At 41.4% G+C, this 22,328-nt stretch overlaps 1 protein-coding gene across 1 annotated transcript in view; it reads left to right on the forward strand.

Annotated features, from left to right (window-relative positions):
• ASTN2 (astrotactin 2) overlaps positions 1 to 22,328 on the forward strand; it is a 787,984-nt gene that overhangs the window by 310,303 nt on the left and 455,353 nt on the right. The window contains exon 7 of the mRNA XM_025050436.1: positions 5,293 to 5,439. Coding sequence (XP_024906204.1) covers positions 5,293 to 5,439 — 147 coding nt within the window. The remainder of the gene's footprint in view (positions 1 to 5,292; positions 5,440 to 22,328) is intronic.

The raw sequence follows: 22,328 nt of genomic DNA on the forward strand, positions 1-22,328 counted from the left end.
GAGAGGAGTTGAGGGGTAAGAGGGAGGGGAAATGAAAGGAAAATTAGGTTATTAACTTTCTCCAGTTCCAGCAATCGATGTGCTCTGATGAAATTCTATTCCTATAGCACAGCTCGCTCCCCTGAAAGTGATAGGGGAGGGAACTGCAAACTGGGGTATAAACCAGGGATAACTGTGACCCTAGCCATCTGGGGGTGCTCATGTCATGATCTAGAACTATCATTTATCAAGCTCTTTTGTGGGGGGGGGCAGCAATTACATGTGTCATTTTGTCCTCACATCAACTCTGAAAGAAGATGCCTGTTCCCATTTTTTTTAGATGGAGACATTTTGTCTTATTAGCGTTAGATCAATTGGCAAGTGTCACATGGAGATTTTGTGGTTAAGCCAGGATTTGAACACAGGTATGTCTGTCTCCAAAGGCCATGCTTTTTCTGCAACTACGTGATGCCTCCCTGGAACCCTTATTCTGTGGTGAAGTGGGAGGTAGTGCGATGTGGGGCAGAGGATGGAAAGAACTGGTTGTAATTTTATCTCTGCCACATACAAGTTGGGTGACCTTAGACAAGTCATTTCATTTTTCTTCTGTTTGTATATAAAATGGGGATGGAAGGAACAGTCGCTTAAGAATTAAATGAGATAATTCACCACTAAATTGTAAGCTTCAAGGACTTTGTTTTGTACCCCTGTACCTAGAACAGTGCAGGGAAAAAGTTGATGTTCAATAAATATTGTTTGACGAGATGGAGGGGTAGATGGGTGGTGGATGGGCGACTAGATGAATGGATGGGTAGGTGGGTGGGTGGCTGGATGAATGGATGGATATAAGTGCTAGAGATAATACCTGGATCATAGTAAGTACTTAACTAATGGAGTTTCTCTTTCCTGTCCCTGCTTCCCACAATGCAGTGCAGAGGACAGGGTGGTGATTATGAAGTGCATAATTTTCTACCTCGGTGCTGTCTATAGCCTCTACTCAGAGCTAAGTGCTGATGCTCAGTTCCCTGGGCCAGGAACACTTAAAAAGTCACCTCTCTTTGAGTCCCACTGTGAAGTTTCAGCCAGGTCCAGTTGCCATGGAAACTCCCCAAGCCCCGTGGCTGGCTGCTCTGCTGGCATCTGGCCTGAGTACAGACTTCACCTGCATGCTTTCTTCTTCGTGAACTTCAGAGACACCTATAGTGATTCAGGCATTTACTGAGTAAATGTCTGCCCCAGCATGCTGGTTTATTCTCATTCTTTCTTCTCTTCCCTCCCTCTTCTTATGACTCTTCCTTCACTACCTACTCTTTGGGCCTTCAGTTTCTGTAAAGAACACGTCAATCCCTAATGTATTCTGATAACGTGTTAGACAAACAGATAAATAAATCCTGGTTTCTGCTCTGTGATGAGATAAATGCTGATACCTGGCTTGGAAATGATTATTTACCAAGGGCCTACCATGTGCCAGAAACTGTGCCAGGCATTTGACATTTGCTATCTCATTTAGTTCTTACCATAGTCTTGAAGGATACATCATTTTATTTCTATTTTCTAGATCAGAAAACTTAAGGTCAATAGCTAATGTGACTTTCCTTCCCACCATTGACCCATAAAGACCCTGGATTACTGTGAAGGTTTAAATGACAGAGGGGATACAATTAGCCCAGCACAAGTCCAGGAGACAGGATGAAAAATTCCCCTCCTGCCCCTCAGCCCTTTCTCCCCACTTCAGAAAGCCCTGTTGAGTCTGGGCGGTATTTCTGGTAGTTGGTTAATTAGTGAAAGGAATGTCTTGATCACATCTATTTCTGCTGCTAGAGGGGCCAGGTCTGAGAGATGTCTTCTCAAAGACTTGCAGGGTGCTGTTATCCATCCAAGGCATCTGCCTCCCCAGTGCCAGGAGCCTTTAACTACCTTTCACATCTCACTCTGTGAACCTGATTTACTTTCCCATGAATGTGTTCATGCTGGACTCGTGCATACATGTTCTTCCCCTGAGAACAGAGTCCATAGAATTTGGAGTAGAACCTCAGTGCTGCTGCTGCTGTTATTTGGGGGTTTTGTTCAATAACTTGGCTCAAGGTAATATGTTGATGTTTTAAGGAGAGACCTGTGCAAGGCACCAACCTCTAGTCCCTACTCTTTCCAGTAGAAAACATTGATGTTAGATTTTTGTGCTATCTGGTTACTAAAATGTTTATATTATCAGAGTTTGAAATAGCTTCTCGTAGCTCCCAAATGAGAGATGAAATTTGTTCCTTTTTTCTGCGGTCATTTGGGTTTAGGGATTCTTCATCTCCTGAACCAGAACTATTTCTTTTTTTTATCTACTCTTTTGTTTAACAGATGTAACAAGCACAAACGTAAGAATAGTGTCTACCATAAGTTATGCATCATCCTAGGACTTGCAATAAAGATAAGGATCCTATTGTTAAATTAAGCAACTTCTAGGTCTCAGGCTGTGAGCTTGGAATGAGAGACATAAAGATGGTGAAGCAGCTATTTATTAAGAAAAAATAGATACCCATGTGAAAAATCATAAAGTAGGCTCTCACATGGGCTCTTGTTCCGTTAGGATCCATTAGTCTGGCAATGTTGATTGTTTATCGTTAACATGCTTTCTTTTTTTTAGTGTTCTCTTGTTTTATTTTTATTTGTTTTTTTTTTTAAATTAATTTACTTTTTTATGGTTACATCAGTTACTGAAATCTGGTAAGTTTCAGTTGTACATTTTAACAGTAAGACATGTATATATATATATATATATATTTACACTGTGTGTTCACCTCCCATAGTTATATTTCTTTCTGTCACCACATATTTGACTCCTTTACCCTGTCTACCTCCCTTCGTCCTCCTCCCCACTACCCTCTGGTAACCACTAGTCTATTGTCCATGTTCATGAGTCTCTGTTTGTCCTGTTCATTTGTTGCTTTTAGGTTTATATCCCACTTATAAGTGATACCATGTGATTTTCAACTTCTTCTGTCTGGCTTATTTCACCAGTGGCTTCCATGTCCTGGCCACTGTGAATAATGCTGCTATGAACATCGGTGTGCAAATATCTTTTCGGATATGGGTTTTCAAGTCTTTGGGGTAAATATCCAGTAGAGGGATTGCTGGATCATATGGTAGATCACTTCTTAGTTTTTTGAGGAACTTCTATACTGTTTTCCATAGTGGCTGTACCAATTTGCAGTGCCATTAGCAGTATATGAGGATTCCTTTTTCTCTGCATCCTCTCCAACATTTGTTATTACTTGTCCTGTTGATTATAACTATTCTAACAGGTGTGAGATGATATCTCATTGTGGTTTTGATTTGCATTTCCCTAATAGCTAGCGATATTGAGCATCTTTTCATATATTTTTTGGCCATTTGTATGTTTTTGATTGGTCAGTACCTGTGTCTGGTTGCTAATGTTGTTACTGTCACCCCTGGAAGTTATGATAGACATGATTTTTGATTGGTCAGTACCTGTGTCTGGTCACTAATGTTGTTACTGTCACCCCTGGAAGTTATGATACATTTACTGAGATTCTATCATGTGCCAGACTCTGTATTGGGCATTGGGATACAATGGTAAGCAAAAGACACAGTGCCTGCCCTTAAGGAGTTTACTATCTAGTTACTGGACTCTAGTATTTGAATAAGATATTTTGGAAAACACAATTAATATAGGCAGTTTGTTTGCTCAGAGGCAGGGGAATTTATATTTATTATTAATCTCAGTGAGTTATAGGGGACAAAGAAACAAGTGGAATTTTCTGCAAAAGAAATAATACCTCTGCTGATATTAACATGATGGAGAGTGTTGACTGTGGTGACAACACAGTAATGCAGGCCTGCCAGCATCTGGGCCATGTAGGAGAGAACAACAGGAGGTGTGAGTGTAAGGACCCGTCATGACAGGTTGCAGATGCCAGGCTAATGAGCATGGGTCACATGCCGAAACCAGATGCGACAAAACAGCGCTAAGGTTTCCAGCAGGGAATGTGATGGGAAGATGTGCCCACACCTTCCTCATCCCACAAGCAAACAGACAATAGAAGATATGAGGGGACAGAGGTGAAAAGGAGAAGGACAGAATAAATAGGACTACCTTGGCTGTTTAGATGATGTGAAGGAAGAGGATGGGAGATTGGAACACAACATCTAAATTTCTGACCAGTTTAAATAGGGGGACTTTCAATAAGTCGAGGGTCTCAGAAGAAATTGAGGAGGAGAAAAGATAATGTGTCCAGCTTTGAATGTGTTCTTTTTGTCATGTCCATGGGATATTCATAGAGAGACGTCCAGGAGGTTTGGGCATAAAGGTTTGCTCAAAAGAAGAGCCCAGTGGGTAATAGAAATTTGGGAGACATTGCTCTAAAAATGGTAATCGAAACCTGGAAAATAAATGTGAATATAAAAGCCTAAAGAATGAGGCACGATGAGGGCTCGGGACATAGTCCATGGATTTTCTTTGCTAGCCCAGTGGTCTCTTTGCCATGCAGGTCTAATCTACTCCTTCGACTGCATATGTGAAATTGTCTTTAGTTTTCCTGGACAAAAGTCCCCTCCCATCCTATGCCCTGTCTACTAGCTCTTAATACAGTTTGCCTTGGATTCCAATTAGCTGGGGATAAGTGTGACTTTGTCCCCTAACTGGTAAGTTCCTGAAGAGCAGGAACAATTCTTATACTGCTCTGTGTGTTTCTCACAAAGTAAGTGATCAGTAAAGGCTTGTGAAATTGATTGGAACTGATCAGCTTCTAATTGTTTCTAAAAGTGAAACCCTTTTAGATGATAGATATCACATGTACATTATGTTATGTAATCATCACAACAACCTTGTGAGCTGTTATTATCCTCATCATACACGTAAGAAAGCTGAGATTCAGAGAATGAAGCAGGTTGAACCCAGGATTGTCATACTCCAGAGCCCTGCTCATTCCACTAGACCTTATAAATTCAACAGCACACTGTCTTCTCACTTGCTTCTAAAGACAGTGGACAATTTAACATTATTTAATCATTATCAAGAGTAACCAGCTTTATTGGTATGGGAGGAGTAAGATGTCATGATTTTTGGGAAGCTTGTTTTTTTTTTTTTTTTGTCTTTACCAAAAGGAATGATAAACCCATTTTTCAGAGAGTTAAACCAAGACCCAAAAAGGGGCCACAGAGATTGTAAGCACAGAGGCTGGAAAATATGGTTCCTTTTTTCAGCTTCCCAACTGAGAAAATAATATGATTCTCAAACTCAATGCCATCCCCATCTCCTCCCCTCCTAGACTTATGTGTCTCTGTGTGTCTCTGTGTTGTTAGGTTTGCTGAAAAGCCCAGTGAACAAGACGGCCCTGACACTGATTGCTGTGAGCTCCTGCATCCTGGCCATGGTGTGTGGCAGTCAGATGTCCTGTCCGCTCACCGTGAAGGTGACTCTGCATGTGCCTGAGCACTTCATTGCAGACGGTAAGAACTGAGCATCAGAGATGCCCCACACCTACTATGCACTTTGTACCCTTAGCTGGTCACATGTCCTCCATGTATGTCCTCCAGCCTCAGAGTTATATGACAGGGAAAAAAGAAGCATTCTGGAAGAGGCCCTTATCATTTAGAGTCTTGGGTTTTGAACCAAACTAAAAACTGCTTTTATTCCATGGGCAAGAGTATGGTTTATTAAATAAAAGAATTCAAATATGAATGCAGAAAGATTGAGCTATATCAGAGAACCTACAGTTTCTTTCCATGCTTGTGGATCCTATTCCAAACTAAAAATGTCCCCCTGAAAAATGATATTTAGTAATTTAAAAAATATGTGACAAAGAAGGTTGTATAAGCTTTGTTGGAATTTCCTGAATGCCCTGAAGAATACTCATGTCTCATTCCCTGTAAATGTACTTTACAAGTTTCTTATAGCCTACCGTTTACTCTTCACACAATTAATTTGAACTAATGAGACACCATAGTCACAATAATCATTCACAAAGCATGGTCCAAAAAACTGATTAAGGTTCTTCATATCTATTGCTAAAGTGCCCTCCAGAAAGTTGTTCCAGTTTACATACTTCAACAGGATGTGGTGGGTGCATTTCCCCAAAGCCTTGTTCTCACTTGTCATTACTATTTTCAACTGTATTGAAGTTTGTAATAAATACAGTGAAGAAGGCATATCTCAAGTATGCAGCTTAAAGGATGTTTATATGGGACTCCACCCAGATCAAACCATAAAACATTTGTAGCACCTCAGCTTCTTTTTGCTCCCACCCAATTAATGCCTTCCGAGAGGTAACTACCCTTCTGACTTCTAGCATCATGTTAGTACCATTATTTTCATAATTTTTTCCCATTAGATATATATTGAGTGTTTTTGAAATTCTAACCCTATTTTTGTTAGCCTTACCTCAATGTAACTTAATTTTATCTCCAAATTTTGTTACAGTGTACAGAACTTAGTATTGATTCCTTCTGTATTTTCTCTTCATAGTGGAACTTTCACTTCCTTTCTCTGAAACACCCAGACTTCTATTAATACATCCTATGATTGCTCCTGCTTCACCATTGTGAATGAGCCCCAACTTATTTTTCACTTGAACTGCAAATAAGTTCAGTATTTCTCATATTATACATATAGTGAATTTATTTTCTGATGTAAAGACAAGGCCTTTGGTTCATACCTATCAAATCATATGTGAACATAAGACAGGCAAAATTGTGAGTGTGAGATGGCAGAGGAATGGGAAAAATCTTTACAGAAGCAGCTACACAAGTAGATCTCATGGAGCTTAGTTAGGGTTGGAAGAATCACCAGAACCTGGCTGTGCTGGAATATGGGGATGTGAGAATAAGAATGATGAACAATAATGTTGGAAAATGAATAGGTCAATTTTCGACCACTGTCCTCACCCATCAGTACTCGATAACTGTAGAAGATTAGGCCTCAGCGACCTTTAATTTTTCAATGTTTATTTTCATGCATGTACAAATGAAGGTCTGAAGAGGTTAAGTAACTCACTCAAGGTCATGGTAAATAGTTTAATGACTAAGGGCAGAGACTATGGAATAATATAAACATGAAGTCAAATACTAGTTCTGTTGTATATCGCTTCTATAGCCAAGTAAATTATTTGCTTCTCTGAGATGGGCCATGGCCAAGGCAGCTTTTACCTTTCTCGCTTTCCCCCACGAACCTGAAGCTGCTAAACTGCCAGCCCCTTCTTAGTAAAGAGAGCTCTCAGCCAACCTTGTGCGTTGGGCTGTCCATGGTGCTGAAGTATTGAAGTGGGCTAAGTAATAGGTCCTGTCTTCAGGAAGAAAATGAATTTTGCCCTTGTGTTACGACATAGTTATACTTGATGCTTACTGCTCATTATAGGGAAAGGTCAGCACAATATAGCACTTGTCCAGAGCCCAGCTGGCAAGAGCAACAAATACTGACATAGCCCCAATCCAAGCCCTTGGCAAATATCACCCCTTCCTTTGCCCGAGCCTTCTCAAGCCCACTAGTGGCTTTTTGCCCTGCTAAGCACATACTGAAGAGACAGACTGGGTTTGTGTCCAAACTTAGTGAATTTCACACTGTTTTTTCAGCTGTGGTCTATAAATCATCTGCATTTGGGTCATCTGATTGGATCCCTAGAACTAGTGAATCATATTCTCTAGCAGTGGATCCCAAGTATTAATATTTTTAAAGTGAACTCTAGATGATCCCTTAACAGAAGTTTGAGAGCTACATTAATATCTCTGTATTACTTTCCTTCTATCTAACAGATGCAATAACTCCTTGAGACCCCTTGCAGCCCTGATAAGGGGCTTTGCTTTCTTCTATCTTTGATTTTATCAATGTCATATTAATGGAGTTGCCTCATGGCACAACTCCAGTGGTTCTTCATAGCACTGAATACAATGTGAATGATCCATTATGAGTTTTATAATAAAGCAGCCCTGATCACATGGATTTGGGCTTCATCCAAATTGTCATGCAGGTAACATTATTAATTAAAGGTTGTTATTGGTTAATATTAAAAATTCATCTTAACTGAAATATTAGTTGGCACATCCCTTGAGGATCCCAATGTAAGTCAGGATATAGACACCCAACATTCTAGCCCTATGGTAAGCCAGTAGAAGAAATTAATTTTAAAGGAATAAGTTATTTAAGTGAGTAAGAAGGTTTCACTCTAGAGTAGACAGATAACACTACACCTAGAGTTATCTGTTCTATTCTTTTCACTTCTGTTCTGGGAGCTGTGCATTGAAAAAGTGAAAAGAGAGGATTTGTAGTCAAGATATTGGAAAAACGTTGTAGATACCTAATGACCTCTTAAGGAAACACTGGAGGAGAATTATTCTATAAGAGTTGAAGGAACCTGGACCAAAAAAGTGAACTTAATATTATTTAGCATGTCTCTTATAAATATTTCAGTGTTCAAAATACTTTATAGGAAGTTCCTTATTCAGTTTTCGTAGCAGACATGTGAGGCAGGATTTAGCATCCTCATTTTTGCATACATGGAAAGTGGGTACCAGCGATGTTAATGATTGGCCTAATTAACACACAGAAGTGGAGCAATGTATGAGAGCCCAAGTGTACCTGAATCCTTGATCCAAAGTCCTTCCACACCCCCACACTTTCACAAAAATGACCATGAAGATTACTGTCTTGAAAAGGAGCAAGTTTGTTCTGGAAATCCCCAGGAAGCAAATTTAGAACTATGTGGGTAAAGGGGGTGGTCATAGATGAGAGAAGATTGAGCCTTACTGAAAATGTCTTTATTTTCTAAGCTTCAGCCTCATTACCTATCAGGTAGGGGTAATAGCAGTACTTATCTCATAGAGTTATTGTGATGAATAAATGAAATAATGCTCATAAAGCTTTTAGCTCAGTACCTGAGACCTAGTAATGGCTCGATAAATTACATAAATGTTAGTAGTTGTGATAATATTTTTTTAATATTGGAAGAGGGTCATTGCAAGGTAATGAGTTCCCCATCATAGGGAATTGCTTGAGAATAGATGACCCCATTTCTATGAAGCTATAGAAGAAAAGTGAAGGAATGCATTTGGCTTGGGTATATGATATTTGATTCAGAGCCATTTTATCTGAATACAAACTTTAAAAACACTTAATTTTTTAGGATTTTCATGCTATGTTTATTCTTTACTACCTCATTCTTGAGCGTCACACATTCTTTGACTAAATTCAGAAATGGAGTGAGACTCAGGAATGGGTGAAGGCCATTGATATCTCTTGAATATATTATTTGGCTAAACCTCTCACACATATTCACACACACACACACACACGCACAAAACCTGTATTTGTTTTTTTTTTTTTTATGTTGATATTCCCATTGCATCAAAATATACATGCCTAAATGTCTTTTTTATTTTTTTTTTAAGGTCAAGTTAAATTGTTAGCATCGTGTTTTGGGTTTTACTAAGGTGGTTTTCAAGTTTTCTCTGTTTTCTGACTGAGGAATTTGAGGTCTAAGGATTTCTTGCCCCCTAAGAAATTATCAAGTGGAAATATTCATCATTTGAATGGCCTGGTTTATTAGTATGCCGCATGTGTAGCTGCTTTTGAACACAAAATTGTATACAATGAATCTTGGTCTACATTTATTTGCTTCCACCCCTAATTCATGTCTTTCAGCCCAGAAAAGTGAGCTAATCTGTGGCTTTGTGCCTTTAATGAGGAATGAGGTTCATAATTGACTTCAGAGCTAGTTTGCAGTGATTTGGATACATGGGAGGAGTATTTTTAGCTCTTAGAAGGGAAAATTACACCACACTGAAGGTGGCTGTCTGGACACAAACTGCCAGACAACTTATCTAAGAAAAGTAGTTCTTTGGACATTATGTCTCTGTAATCATCTGGGGCTTTGTTTTAAAATGTTCAGTTTTGATTGCAGAACTTTGAGTACCATGGACCATGTTCATGTGTACAAGTGTTCTACAGTATGGCCTCTGCATTTTTTGTCTTCAGCTCCTTTGCACACACTTAATGCTACCTAGAAAAATAGGTTGTCTTGCCTTGTGTCTGCCTCCCTGTGTACATTTGCTTAAACCTGGCTCTCCAACAGGAGTTCCCTTCCTAATCTTCATGCTTTGCAACCCTACCCATGTCTAAAGCCAAATTAATTTTCTCCTTACTCTAGAATTTCTCAAACCTTCTTCAAAGAAATCTCCAATTAGAAGTAATCTTTTTCCTTGAAAATTACATAGAATTTATTTGTGCCTTTCTATGACTCCACAGTCTACCTTCCATCATCGTTGTTATTATGCGCGTGTCATTGGAACAGCTGTCTTTGTCCTAAGAAGTGGCCTTCACTTCAAATCTAGCTCCCTACCAATATTTTTTCAACATTGCAAAAAAAGTGATCTTTTAAAATAAAAAATCCCAGCATGTTGCATCTTCCCATAAAACTGTTCAAGTGCTTCTTATTGTACTTTTATAAATACTGAACTTCTTAACATGGCCTTTACATCTCTGCATGCTCAGGCTCCTGCCTGCCTCTCAAGCCTCACCTCTCTCTGCACTGGTTCCTTAAATATGCCTGGCTGCTTCCTGTCATAGGGCCTTTGCACATATTAATCTCACTGGCTGAAAAACTTCTCCCCACTTCTCCTATCCAGTTTCTCTTGGACAAATTCCACTTACTCTACAGCGATGACCTTTTTATACATCTTAGGGTCTAACAGGTTCCTTACTAACCATTCCCTTTGAGCCCTGCTCTATTCCTTGATTGCATTTATTTCAATTTGTAATTATGTACTTATCTAGTTAGTGTTGGGCTTCCACCAGGTTGTGAGCTCCATAAGGACAGAGATTATAATTTTTTTTGTTTTGCATGTTATATTTAGCACGTGGGAAAGTGTTCAAATAGAGTTAGTGCCCGAAAGGAGCTATTAGTTGATCAGAAGAAGAAGAAGAGGAGGAGGAGAAGGAGGAAGAGGAGGAGGAGGAGAAAGAAGAAGAAGAAGAAAAAGAAGAAGAAAAGAAAAAGAAAGAAATGATTTCAATAGCTAGACTTAAATTTCCTCAAGGGCAGGGGTCAAAGTATATTCATGTCCTAACCTATTGTGATAGCTAAGAGAGGTTCTGACTAAGTAGACATGTAATAAATTATGTCTGTGAAACAGATGAAGGGAGGGGAGGCAGGCAGGTGGACCCAGAAGCCCTAAGATATATCCTGGGGAATGACAATGCAAGAAATGAGAGGCTGCCTCCTCCTCTGCGATTGACTCCACTCCCCCAGGTTTTTGTTCCCATTCCCAAAGATGAGAAACTCCCCCAGGTTTTTGTTCCCATTCCCAAAGATGAGAAACTCCAATCAAACTCATATTTTCCCCCAAACAGCAAAATGAAACAAGCTTCATCCCAGAGCCCAGAAGAGGGGAAAATTTAAATTGAGCTGAGGTTCAGAACACCCAGGTGGGAAGTGGCAGAGAAATACCAATAAACCATATTAATATGCTAAAATCAGGAAGAATAGGTTGAACTCCAACCCAGACTTAATAACTATTTGTGAGAGAGTGCAGGGAGAAGGCGAGGGTAGGTTTCAGTCAGAATTAAAACGAGATCTGCAAGGAAACTGGTAATATAATTATAAACTGCAAAAACATTTTTTCCTCTCCTTCTTGTCCTTGATAGACAACTTGCTCAGTAATGACCTCAGGCTGATGATGGAATCAGCGAATACTCCCTAGAGTGGAATCATTGTTTGTTTGTATGTTTGTTTGTATGTTTGTTTGTTTATTTGTTTGTTTGTTGCTCAAACATCTTCATTAGGAAAGTCTAAATGCAAAAAATCATGAAAGGAAAAAATGCTTCAAGCCATTTCTTCCTAAAATAGTCACTGATCCCCGGGTTAAAAGTGACAAGGGGCTTGAGAGAGAACAAACCCTGGAAACCCACTCTAAGCAGCTGAACATGCTCACGCTTTAAAAGATATCACAACAGCCCATTGTGTTGGGATTTTTAATGACACTCTGCGCTAAGATGTTAGCTTGGCTTCCAACCAGGATGAATTGCTCTTAATTTCTCTTCTTAACAAAAGGGATAACTGAGTTTGACGTCCAAAATTGGAGACTAATTTCTGTGTTTTGATAGCAGATAGAGTCCAAAAATATGTTCCTAGGAACTGGGGACAGATGATAGTTGGAAGAGGTAGGGAAATTTAATTTTTTCTCGTTAATAATTTCATTCTGCTGTTGTGAGAGGAAGGCTGCTTTAACTTTTAGAATGAGAGGAGAGTATGATGGGTGGGAGCTTTGATGAGATGGATCTTGGTATTAGAGTTAGATGTTTCACTGGCTTGGTGTTTGCAAAGTGGGGTAGGGTTGAGTCAGAGGTACAGTGCTGGGAGAGAGAAAGTAACGTGGTACAGAAGTTAAGTGCATTGATCTGTGACCCAAGAGATGTGAGTACTACTCTCAGGTCTTCTGCTGTCCACTTTTGTTATGTTGGGTATATTAATTCACCTTCCCCCTGCCCAAGCTCCAGTTTCTTTATCCAAAAGCCCTGTTAAGACTCCTTGCCTCAAACAAGTGTTGGTGGACTAATGAGTGTGGAAGACCTTGGCCAACTGTGAGAGTAGGTACGATTATGACAGTGTTGTGCTTTTCCCTTTCTGTTTGTTAATAACTTTATTATTTATAAAGACAGTAAAAGGGTTAGAAAGAGACTCTCATGAGTATGGCCAAGTAAGTAGAAGGTACTATTTCAGGAAGGCTTAACTTGGCCAGAGGAAAACTTCAGAGTTAAAAATTTCTCAGTAATAGTGCTAATTCTTTCTCATATGTTGTGCCTGGTTTTTTCCCTTCCTTCTTCCCTTTCTCCCTGTGGTGAACAAATATAGTCATGTGCAGCATAACGATGTTTCAGTCAACGATGGAGCACACATACGATGGTGGCATGCCGTATAGCCTAGGTGCGTAGCAGACTATACAATCTGAGTGTGTGAAAGTGCACTCTATGATGTTTGCGAAATGATGAATCTCCTCACAATGTGACTCTCAATTGTTAAGCGGCACATAACTGTATCGCACATCACCTTATTTGTAACACGCTCAGATGTTAGGGATGCAGAGATGGGTAAAACACAATCTCTCGCCTCTCCCAGTTTGGTGGTCATGAAATACCCCACACAGATGACATGTGAAGTGCAGTGCGATCGGAGTCATCATGGGGACTGCACCAGCTGCTGTGGAAACATAGAGGAAGGGCAGGCAGCTAAGCGCCCCAGGCTGGGGATGGGAAGTGCTTCGAGAAGAGGCTGTCTTGAGGAGATGCTACCTGAGCTGGATCTTAGAGCCTTCGACATTTGCGTGGAGGTGGGTGATGGATGGCAGCAAGCTTCCCAGAGGAGACATGGACACTTTCCCTGCATTCACACAAACCCTGCTGTTCAAACCTCCTGATGACTGTGATAATAACAACCCTAATAACTGGTAACATTTATAGAACATTATTAAGTGACAGGCCCTGTGCTAAGTGCCTTGCCAGATATTACCTCATTTAATTCTAGTACCTCATGGAGCAGATCTAAGCATTATCCCATTTTAAATTCAAGGGGAACTCACACCCAGGAGTTTATGTGGCCATCTCAGTGTCACACAGGCAAGAAGGGGTTGAGCACAATTATTTTTCAAAGTAGGGGCTAAAGAATGTGGTAGACAGAGGATTCGATGACTAAGATTATGTTCTAGCTCAACTGTAAATTCCCCATGACCTTGTCACATCTCTGTTTCTCTAGCCCTTGGTTTCTCTATTGTAAAATGTGGGAAGGAACCAAGATGAGAACTTTGTTAAAGTTTCTCCCTGCCCTAGCATTCTGAAAGTAGAATGAGAAAGGTTGGGGTTCAAAGTCCCCCTTTACTTATCCCATTAGGCACATGACCTCTGAGGTCTTTATGCGGCCACATCCCACTAGTGTGCCCAGTCCTCTCTATTCCCACTCTCGCTGGCACCAGTGTATGGCCAGGCAGCCCCCTGAGCAAGGATTTCAGAAACAGAGGCAGCTAAGCAAACATTTTACAGCCCACAAGTTGCCATTTGAAGAAAGCTTACAAGGACCACAGCCAAGCTTGGGCAGGGACTGCGGGCTCCCAAGGCTACCGAAGGAAGGAGGAAGTGGTGGGTAGCTGGGCAGTGGTGAGAACGATCCTCTCCATCTCCAGCTCCCAGCATCAGCTGCTGAGGGACCTTGAACATCTCGGATGCCAGCAAGAGTATGGGAGGGGGAGTGTGCATCCTATTCTGAGAGGGAAGTGATGAGACGGGAGGAATAATTAAAACCCGCACATCCCTCCTGCCTCTCCACTCTCTTCCTGCACATCCTTCCCACCTCCCTGCCCACCCCACATTCCCATCCAGGCCCTAGTGCCCAGCAGAGCCTTGCTGTTTGGCTTTCTTCCCCAGCCACTCGTCTGGATTATCTAAGCCAAATATATCTGCAGCTGCACAGCCCCAGGCCTTTTGGCAACTGTTGGAAACTTTCTGAACCTCTGCCTAAGGCCTGGGCATCTCATTCTCAGCCAGAATCGTTCCTGAACCCTGGCGCGCTCCTGAACCTTCCATGTATCCCCTCCTCTGCTTTCACTCCGATTCCCATTTTGGGCTCTTCTCGGTGACTCCATACATTAAGACTTTCCACTGACTCTTGCTGAGTGCCTGCTCAGGGCCAGGACTCATATTCTAGGACAAACTCAGACACAGTCAGACCTAAAGCAGTGTGAGGTAGGGGAAAAAGACAAGATTTAGAAGCATAAAATCTCAAGTTCAGACCTATACTCCTCCACTTACTATGAATCTTAGACGAGTCACCTCACTTCTCTGAACCGTCAGTTTCACCATCTATAACAAAGTACAGCTCTTAGCCTCTGCTTCTCAGGGTGCTGATAAGGATGAAATAGAGAGTGATATGAAAATATCTCATAACAGGTGCTCAGTAAATGCTAATCATGCCCTCCAAAACAGGTGCTCAGTAAATGCTAATCATGCAACTTAAAGTGAGAGGGTAGCTATTAAAGCCAAAGGCTACAGTGGAAGGCAGTTCATAATCTGGGCCATGTAGAGCATATAGACAAGAGTCAGCAGGGTTACCAGGGAAGCCTGGAGTGTTTTCCTGAACCCTAGACAAATTATGGTAAAGCGCCTTTAGGGAGCAAGAGGATTTGTCCCATTGGAGGAACCAGAGGGCAGGAACTGGAAGCGAGCGTATTTGCTCACTGTTGGAGGTGGTGGGAGAGAGTGAGGACAAGAGGGGTGATCTTCCAGGCAAAGGGAACAGCACGAGCAAAGGTGTGGCAGGAACAGATAGCATTCGAAGCATCTGGGGCTCCATGCGGGATGAACGGGACTTGGGAGGAGCAGACAGGAAGAGCAGGAGTCTTAGTGTTGGTCTTTCATTGTGGAGGTGTTTGGGGATCGTAAAACCACTGGAGGATTTTACACAAGCGAGCATAGGAGTCACAGTTGCTTGTACAAAAGCAATGCAAGATGTTAATTAAGAGATCAGGCTGCGGAGGCAGACACATCTGGGCTCAAATGCTAGCCCTATGAACTCTCAGCTATGCGACATTCCGAATGTTACTTAACCCTTCTGACTTGTTTCTTAATCTGTAGAGTGAGCACAGTAATAATAATAGGAAAATTAAATGAGATGATATCTGTCAAGTTGTTAGTAGAGTGTTTGGCAACCAGGAAGCAATCGGTAATGTTAGTGTTTATTGGCATCATCATCATCATCACCTTCATAGTCTAAGTTAGGTCTCCCTGTTAAACGGTCCTGAATTTTCCTCTTTTGCACTCAGCACTGTTATAATTGCTTATTCGATGTCTAGGAGTCAGGGCTGTAGAATCACACTCCCTGGGTTCAATACCTAGCTCTGATATTTCCTACTTGTGTAGCATTGAGCTAGTTATTTCATCTCTAAGCCTCTGTTTTCCTATCTGTGAAATAGTCATGATGACAGTAAACTACCTCAAAGGGCAATCAAATGACTGTATAGGAAGCAGTTGGCTAGTGCTTGGCACATAGTCGATACTCAGTAGCCAATAGCCCCTGCTGATGCTACTTGAAATCATTAAGGGCAGACAATGTGGCTGTCTTGTTCCTGTGAAATCTCCAGTACACATTCGGTGTTCAATAAGGATTTGTGGACTCACCGAGCACAGTGTGGGTGAGTTTGAGAAACCAAGGTGGAAGGCAAGGAGCCTGTGAGGGACTGTTACATTTAGTCTATACGATAACGTCTGAACGAGGGCATTAAATGTGAAAATGAAGATAAGTCAGTTCCTGTAGAGCTAGAATCAGGGAAATAAAGCAACTAATTGTAAGGAAGGTCCGAGAAGGCAGAGGACTCAGAGACTACTTGGCTTCTGCCTCCCTGAGAGCTCGGTGATGACAGACATCAAAATAAGAACACTTTTGACAAGTAGGGAAGCGTGGCGGCTAACAGTACAAACACCAATGGCAGAGTAACCTGGGTTCAAATCCTAACTCCACCTTCCCTATGATGTGGCTTCATCTTCCGAAAAACAGGAATGCTAGTGCGCTGGGTATCAGACTGATTTTGAAGATCGAATTGTTGTCAAATGCAAGAGCCTGGCCCATGGTAAACACATTCAGGGCCTAGCTAGTATTACTATTCTGTTCATGCCTCAGCTTTCTTCTGTGAGATCAAGAATCAGATGCCCACTTCGTGGCTTCATTTGTAGAAGAAAAAGAGGGGGAAAATGCAAGCAACGCCGGAGAACACGCAGTGTTAGGACCTTTATAAATCCTGCCTAAGTGAAAATGGTTGATAAGGCTGCTGCTGTGTTCGTCTCTTAAAATTATCTTGCCAGATCTCCGAAGGCTGCTCTCCTGAAGGTCTGAATCATTTGAATAATGTTTCAGATGATGTCTCACTGCAGTATTTGGGCCAGGACAGAGGATGGAGAAAGTGATTAGTCCTGGTCCCCACACAGGTGCCACTGTGACCTGTGGTCATGAAGACTCCGGGAGTGGCCATTTCCTGCAAAGACTCCAATGCAGCATTAACGTGCCGGGCACGGGGCCTGTCATGGAAGTAGGGGCCTGAAAGGAGGTCCCGAGGCCTGGTGATCAGAGCTGTTGTCATATTTGAAATATGGGATCCATGAAAAGTGGCAGCTTCTGCATCTCCAGAGGGAGAATGTAGGCACAGGGGTGAGGGTACACTGTAGGCGTTTTGCAAAGTAGCCAGGTTAGCGATGTTCTACATTGTACAATGTGAGAATGAGAAAAATATTTTCAGCCTTATCTTTGCCCATTCCCCATCTTATTTGCACTCTAGCCAAATGAAACGGCTTTTTCCCCAAGGCCAGGTTCTCTTTTTGTTCCTTTACAAACATTTTTTTTTTTCCTTTTACCTAAATCCTCTTTTCCCTCCACTCCACCCAGCTGCTGACTTCCGGTGCTTCAACAATCAGCCAAGATGTGGCTGCTGTCTTCACAGAGGCAGGGCCCCTACCTACTCTGTGCTCCCGAAGCTCCCCGTTTCATCGTCATCACAGCCCGACAATGCTCCGTGATACCTGTCTGTCTAGTTAAACCCCGACTGAATCATGCAGTGCTTTCAGGCAGGTGCTCTCTTCTCTCATCATAGCCTCCAACAAAATGGGAACCCAGTATATTTACATGTTTTCCATTCAAGACCAAAAAAAAAAAAAAAACCCCTCAAAAAACTGATATGAGACCTTTAATATTATTACCGTGATTATGATCCTTATTGCAATTTTATTTTGAAATCCAAAATCCGTTCACATGACCTGAAAATGAGTGGGACTCTTTACTACCAATCTCCAGCTCAGAGTCATAAGCTGCGTCGTTCCCAAAGCTACCTCAGAAACAGAATGGGAGATGGAGATGACTCTCATTGAGGTAGATCTCAAAGGATTCTTGGAGAAAGTAGGGGTCAAGTTGAGCATTAAATATAGGTTAGGCTTGGACAGATGTGATCCACCTCAAAGAATTTGTGTGAGGGTCAGTCGAAACTGGTTTGTGCAAAAAGGAATTGGTTTCAGCTTCTCTCTTCTCCCTCATCACGCTGCTGAGGCAGCCATCAGCAGCACCCAGTCCCACCCCCCTCTCCCCCATCCTAATAAGATATATCTATACAATAAGCACAGCTGTTGCAAACACCATGCGAAAACATCAAGTTGACATTTGAGCCCTCTGGTTGCCTTTTCATTCATCCTTCTGTCCTCCCCAGATCAAGATTTATTATAATCCAAATTAATGTAATGTTAGATGATTATTAAAATATCAGCTGAAAGTCACCATGTGCTCCTGATGTGGCAGGAAGTGTAGTAGGTGTTTTGCCTACAATATCTTATTTCATCTTTGTGGAACTTATTTACTCATGGAACAAATACTTATTTGTTTCTCGTGTCCTGAGGCAGTAGCAGTGCTGTCCTGAGAAATGTATTGTTGACAGCCCTCGCCTTATAGTGCTTTCCTTCTCAGTAGGAGACAGACCTAAAGTGAATTAGCAAAACAATGAAATAGGTTGTGGCGATGAAATAAGTGAGAGCTGCTGTGAAAATAATTAAGATGGTATAAAATAATTAAAGAGGAGAGTTGGGGTGTCATGCTCAGATATGGCAGTCAGAGAAGACCTCTCTGAGGAGGTAGCATTTAAACTGAGATGTGCAAGGTGCCCAATTGGAAAGTGTCTCCCAGGAGGAGAGAACAGCAAATTCAAAGCCACTTGAGTGGCAGAGAAGCTGAAACAGTCTCTCTGCGGTTGTGAGGGATGGGGCAGGGTGAGGTGGGGTTGCAGGGACCAGGTCTTCTGTAGAAAAAGCTTTCTTGTTGCTGTTCCACCAACAGAGAAGCTCATGTTCAGTGAAGTCGGGCTCTGATGGATGTCCCTTTGTTTGAGAGCATTTGCCGTCTGCCCCAACTTTGTAAGTTTAAGTTAACCTGGGCCATCCCGCTTCCGGCCAGTTAACACGCATGAAAAGTTTCAGCATCCTAGCTCTGGTCACTTCTCCCCTGACTTCTTTTCACCCTCTACCTCTCATTTATCGCCCTGAGTTCATTGCCTATATCTTGCTGGTTCTCGAGATAGTTTTTGCTTTTTCCCCTCTGCCTACCTCCATGCTGCCCTGAGAACTTGGAACAGATTGACCACTCTCTTGGACCTACCTCTCTGCTCCATCTCAGACAAAACCCCACTGTCCACTCTGATTCCCTCCATGGTGATACCCCAGAAACCAGCTCATTTATTCATCCTAGCCTGCATGCCCCAGTGCCCAGCTGGCACTTGTTGACTGGTTTTTTGAGGCCCATAACTGGTGGGGGATTAGAATTTTACTTAGCCTGAGTATTTAAACTTTCAAAGGTAAGGTGGAATTTCAGGCAGTGACTGACAGTTATTTCTTAAACGGAGTCTGCCCCCACTTCCCACTCGTTTAAGTCTGGTTTTCAAAATCATTGTCTTCGGTTGCCATAGAAGACGCTACATGAGAATCTCAGGGCACTTTCCCATAATGGAAATGAGGAAGTCAAAAAGAAACACACCAGCAAATAATGTTTCTTTTTGCCCTAGGATACTGTTCATGATTATTTCTCAGAAGCGATCTTTAATTGTTTCATCTGAAAAGTGTGCATCTTCGTTCCTCTGTCTCTTCATAGAGGCTTGTGAATTGGAGCCAGCTATTAGCAGCATTTACTAATTTCCTTTGAGTCTTGCTGGCCAAAATATGGGACTTGGAACAACTTTTAATTTTGTTTTTAATTAAATTTCAGTTGTTTTGAATCACTCATTTTTAATGTCATTTCGTTACAGCCCTCAGAAGCAACAGGAGCTGTGTGTTCTTATTTGTGTGCATACACAATCTGATGTGTGTGTATCCACGGCATGGCTAAAGACTGACTCCTGGCTGAGGTCCAGAGCTAGAGCAGGCAATTAAGAAAACAGAAATTAGTCACAGAATGAGCTTTTGTTTACACTGTCGTATCCGAAGTGAATATTGTTTAAGCAGGAGTTTTGGTTATTGTGTTTATTTTTACCAAACTGTATTTGAACAAGACAACATTCCCTTGTATTTCATGATAGGATTCCCAAATATGTGTAAGTAGACAGAGTCTAAGAATAGCTAACACTTAATAAGCACGTATTATGTGCCAAGTACTGTTTTAAGTACTTTATATATACATATTACCTCATTTACAATAAATGAGTAATTTGAAACAACAGAAATTTAATTTATGTCCATCCCCTCCTACATCCCTATGAGATTGTTATGGGGATAATAATAAAATCACAGTTTTATTGCTGAGAAACCAAAACCCATTATCACTTCATTAGTTTGCGAGAGGCCCATAACATGAATACTGTCCACTCAACTCCATATGTCTGCTCTTAAACACTGTACTAGACTCTCTCTATATAAAAAGACAAATGTGCCTCATCACCTAAATAAATTTAACAACAAAGCATATAGAAAATTGATTAGTTCTGCACAAAAGTGAAATTATGTTAGTTTACTTTCGGGCGTTTCTGTGCCCTCGGCTAATGCCCATTCCTGTTGTGTAAACTGTGAAATTGTACCATCGGGTCTAGTTTGGCTTCACAAAATCATGGCCTGGGTATTCAGCGGTGCTCTTGCAGATACTCAGCACCCCAGAAATGACAATTAAGTTTGAAAGCTTTATGTTAAATGACCTATGTGTCCACCAGTTCAGCTAGCATCATGGGCTACATCGTTGGTTTTAACTGAAAACAGAACCCAACATATTTTCTGTCTCAGACACTTCACATATATTACTTTCTTTGCAAGGAATGTTATTTCATTGATACCACCACCTTCCCTTCTCCACACCAACACACACACACACACACACACACACACACACACACACACACCCTGTTGGGTACTCACAGTAGCGTGTTTCTTTCTCTGCAGCACTCCTTATTTGTACTCATAAGTGTTGGTGCATTTACTTGTTTAATGCTCGTCTCCTACCCGATATTGTGCACTCTCTACAGCCAAGTGCTGTAGTGCTGTGTCTTTTTTGTTTGCTGTTCAATACCCAGTTTTTAGAACCAGGGCTGCCATATGTATAGTGCTCAATAAACATTTGTTGGCGCTATGGATAAATACATTCAGACCTAAACACAACCACCAGCCTGCAGAGAAATAAAGTGACAGTAGGCAAAGTACAAAACCCAGAGTCCAGACATCTGGACTCTAGACCCAGGTTTGTAATTGGGCAAGATACATCTTTACTGCCCTCAATGTCTTCATCTGTGACGTGGGAATGATAATAACTTCACAGAACATGTACACAGAGTATAGTATAATTGAATGCCAACCATTCTGAAAAATATTTTACATTCATCAACTTACTTCTTCCTGACAATAGCCCTAGAGATAGTTACTGTTATTTTCCTCATTTTTTTTCCATTGAAGAAACTGAGTTCCAAAGAAAGTAATACTTTTGCTCAAGCTCACACAGCTGCCCGAACAAGATCTGTCTGAATCCAGAACCTCTAATATCTTTTGCTGTGAGGATCAAGTGAATAAAAAAGTATATTAAATTCTCAATAAAAATTGCCTATTACTAAGGCTCATTGGTGATATTTGAAGCATGATTGGTGTGTGTGGGGAGAGAATTCTGTGATTTTCTCCCTTTGTTTCCATTTGATAACATCTAAGGTGATATTCTTCATGTAGCTGAAAGTACCATTTGTCACTTCATCCATCCATCCATTCAAAATATTTACTCACGTGCATTAGTAGTGACACCGACGTAAGGGAAAAGGAGCATACACCAAGCCTGGGGCAGAAGAAAGACAGACCACTTCCAGGTGAAAGGACCAGGGAAGGACGAGTTCGCCGTTGGCTGGGCCTGGGAGGATAGGTACGGTGAGGAGGATGCTCCAGGATATGGGGACAACCAGAACACAGGCAAGGTGTTGGCCTGGGGAGGACAACACTATGGGAAGGAGCAGCACTATGTAGACAAGTGCTGCCTTCCTCTACCATCTCTTCTATTCCAAGAGAGAGAGGACATATTCCTTAGTGTCCAGGGACCAAAAAAAAAAAAAAAAAAAAAACCAAGGACATTTTGGTCACCTACTATATGTGTGACTCAATACTATAACTTTATGTGTATATTATATCCTTATTTCTCCCCACATCTTCTGAAGTTGTTGGACTTATACTACTAGTAGTAATAGTAATAGCAGCAGCATCAGTACCCTTATTATAAAAGTAATACAGGAGTGAATGAAGGAATTTTAAATATGCCCTTTTTCTTTCCTATTCCTGGTCTCAGTCTGTTGGTTTGATGACTTAGTGTAAATGCTTCCAGAATTTT

This window comes from Pteropus alecto, unplaced genomic scaffold (genome assembly GCF_000325575.1).
Source record: "Pteropus alecto unplaced genomic scaffold, ASM32557v1 scaffold226, whole genome shotgun sequence".
NCBI classification, from domain to species: domain Eukaryota; kingdom Metazoa; phylum Chordata; class Mammalia; order Chiroptera; family Pteropodidae; genus Pteropus; species Pteropus alecto.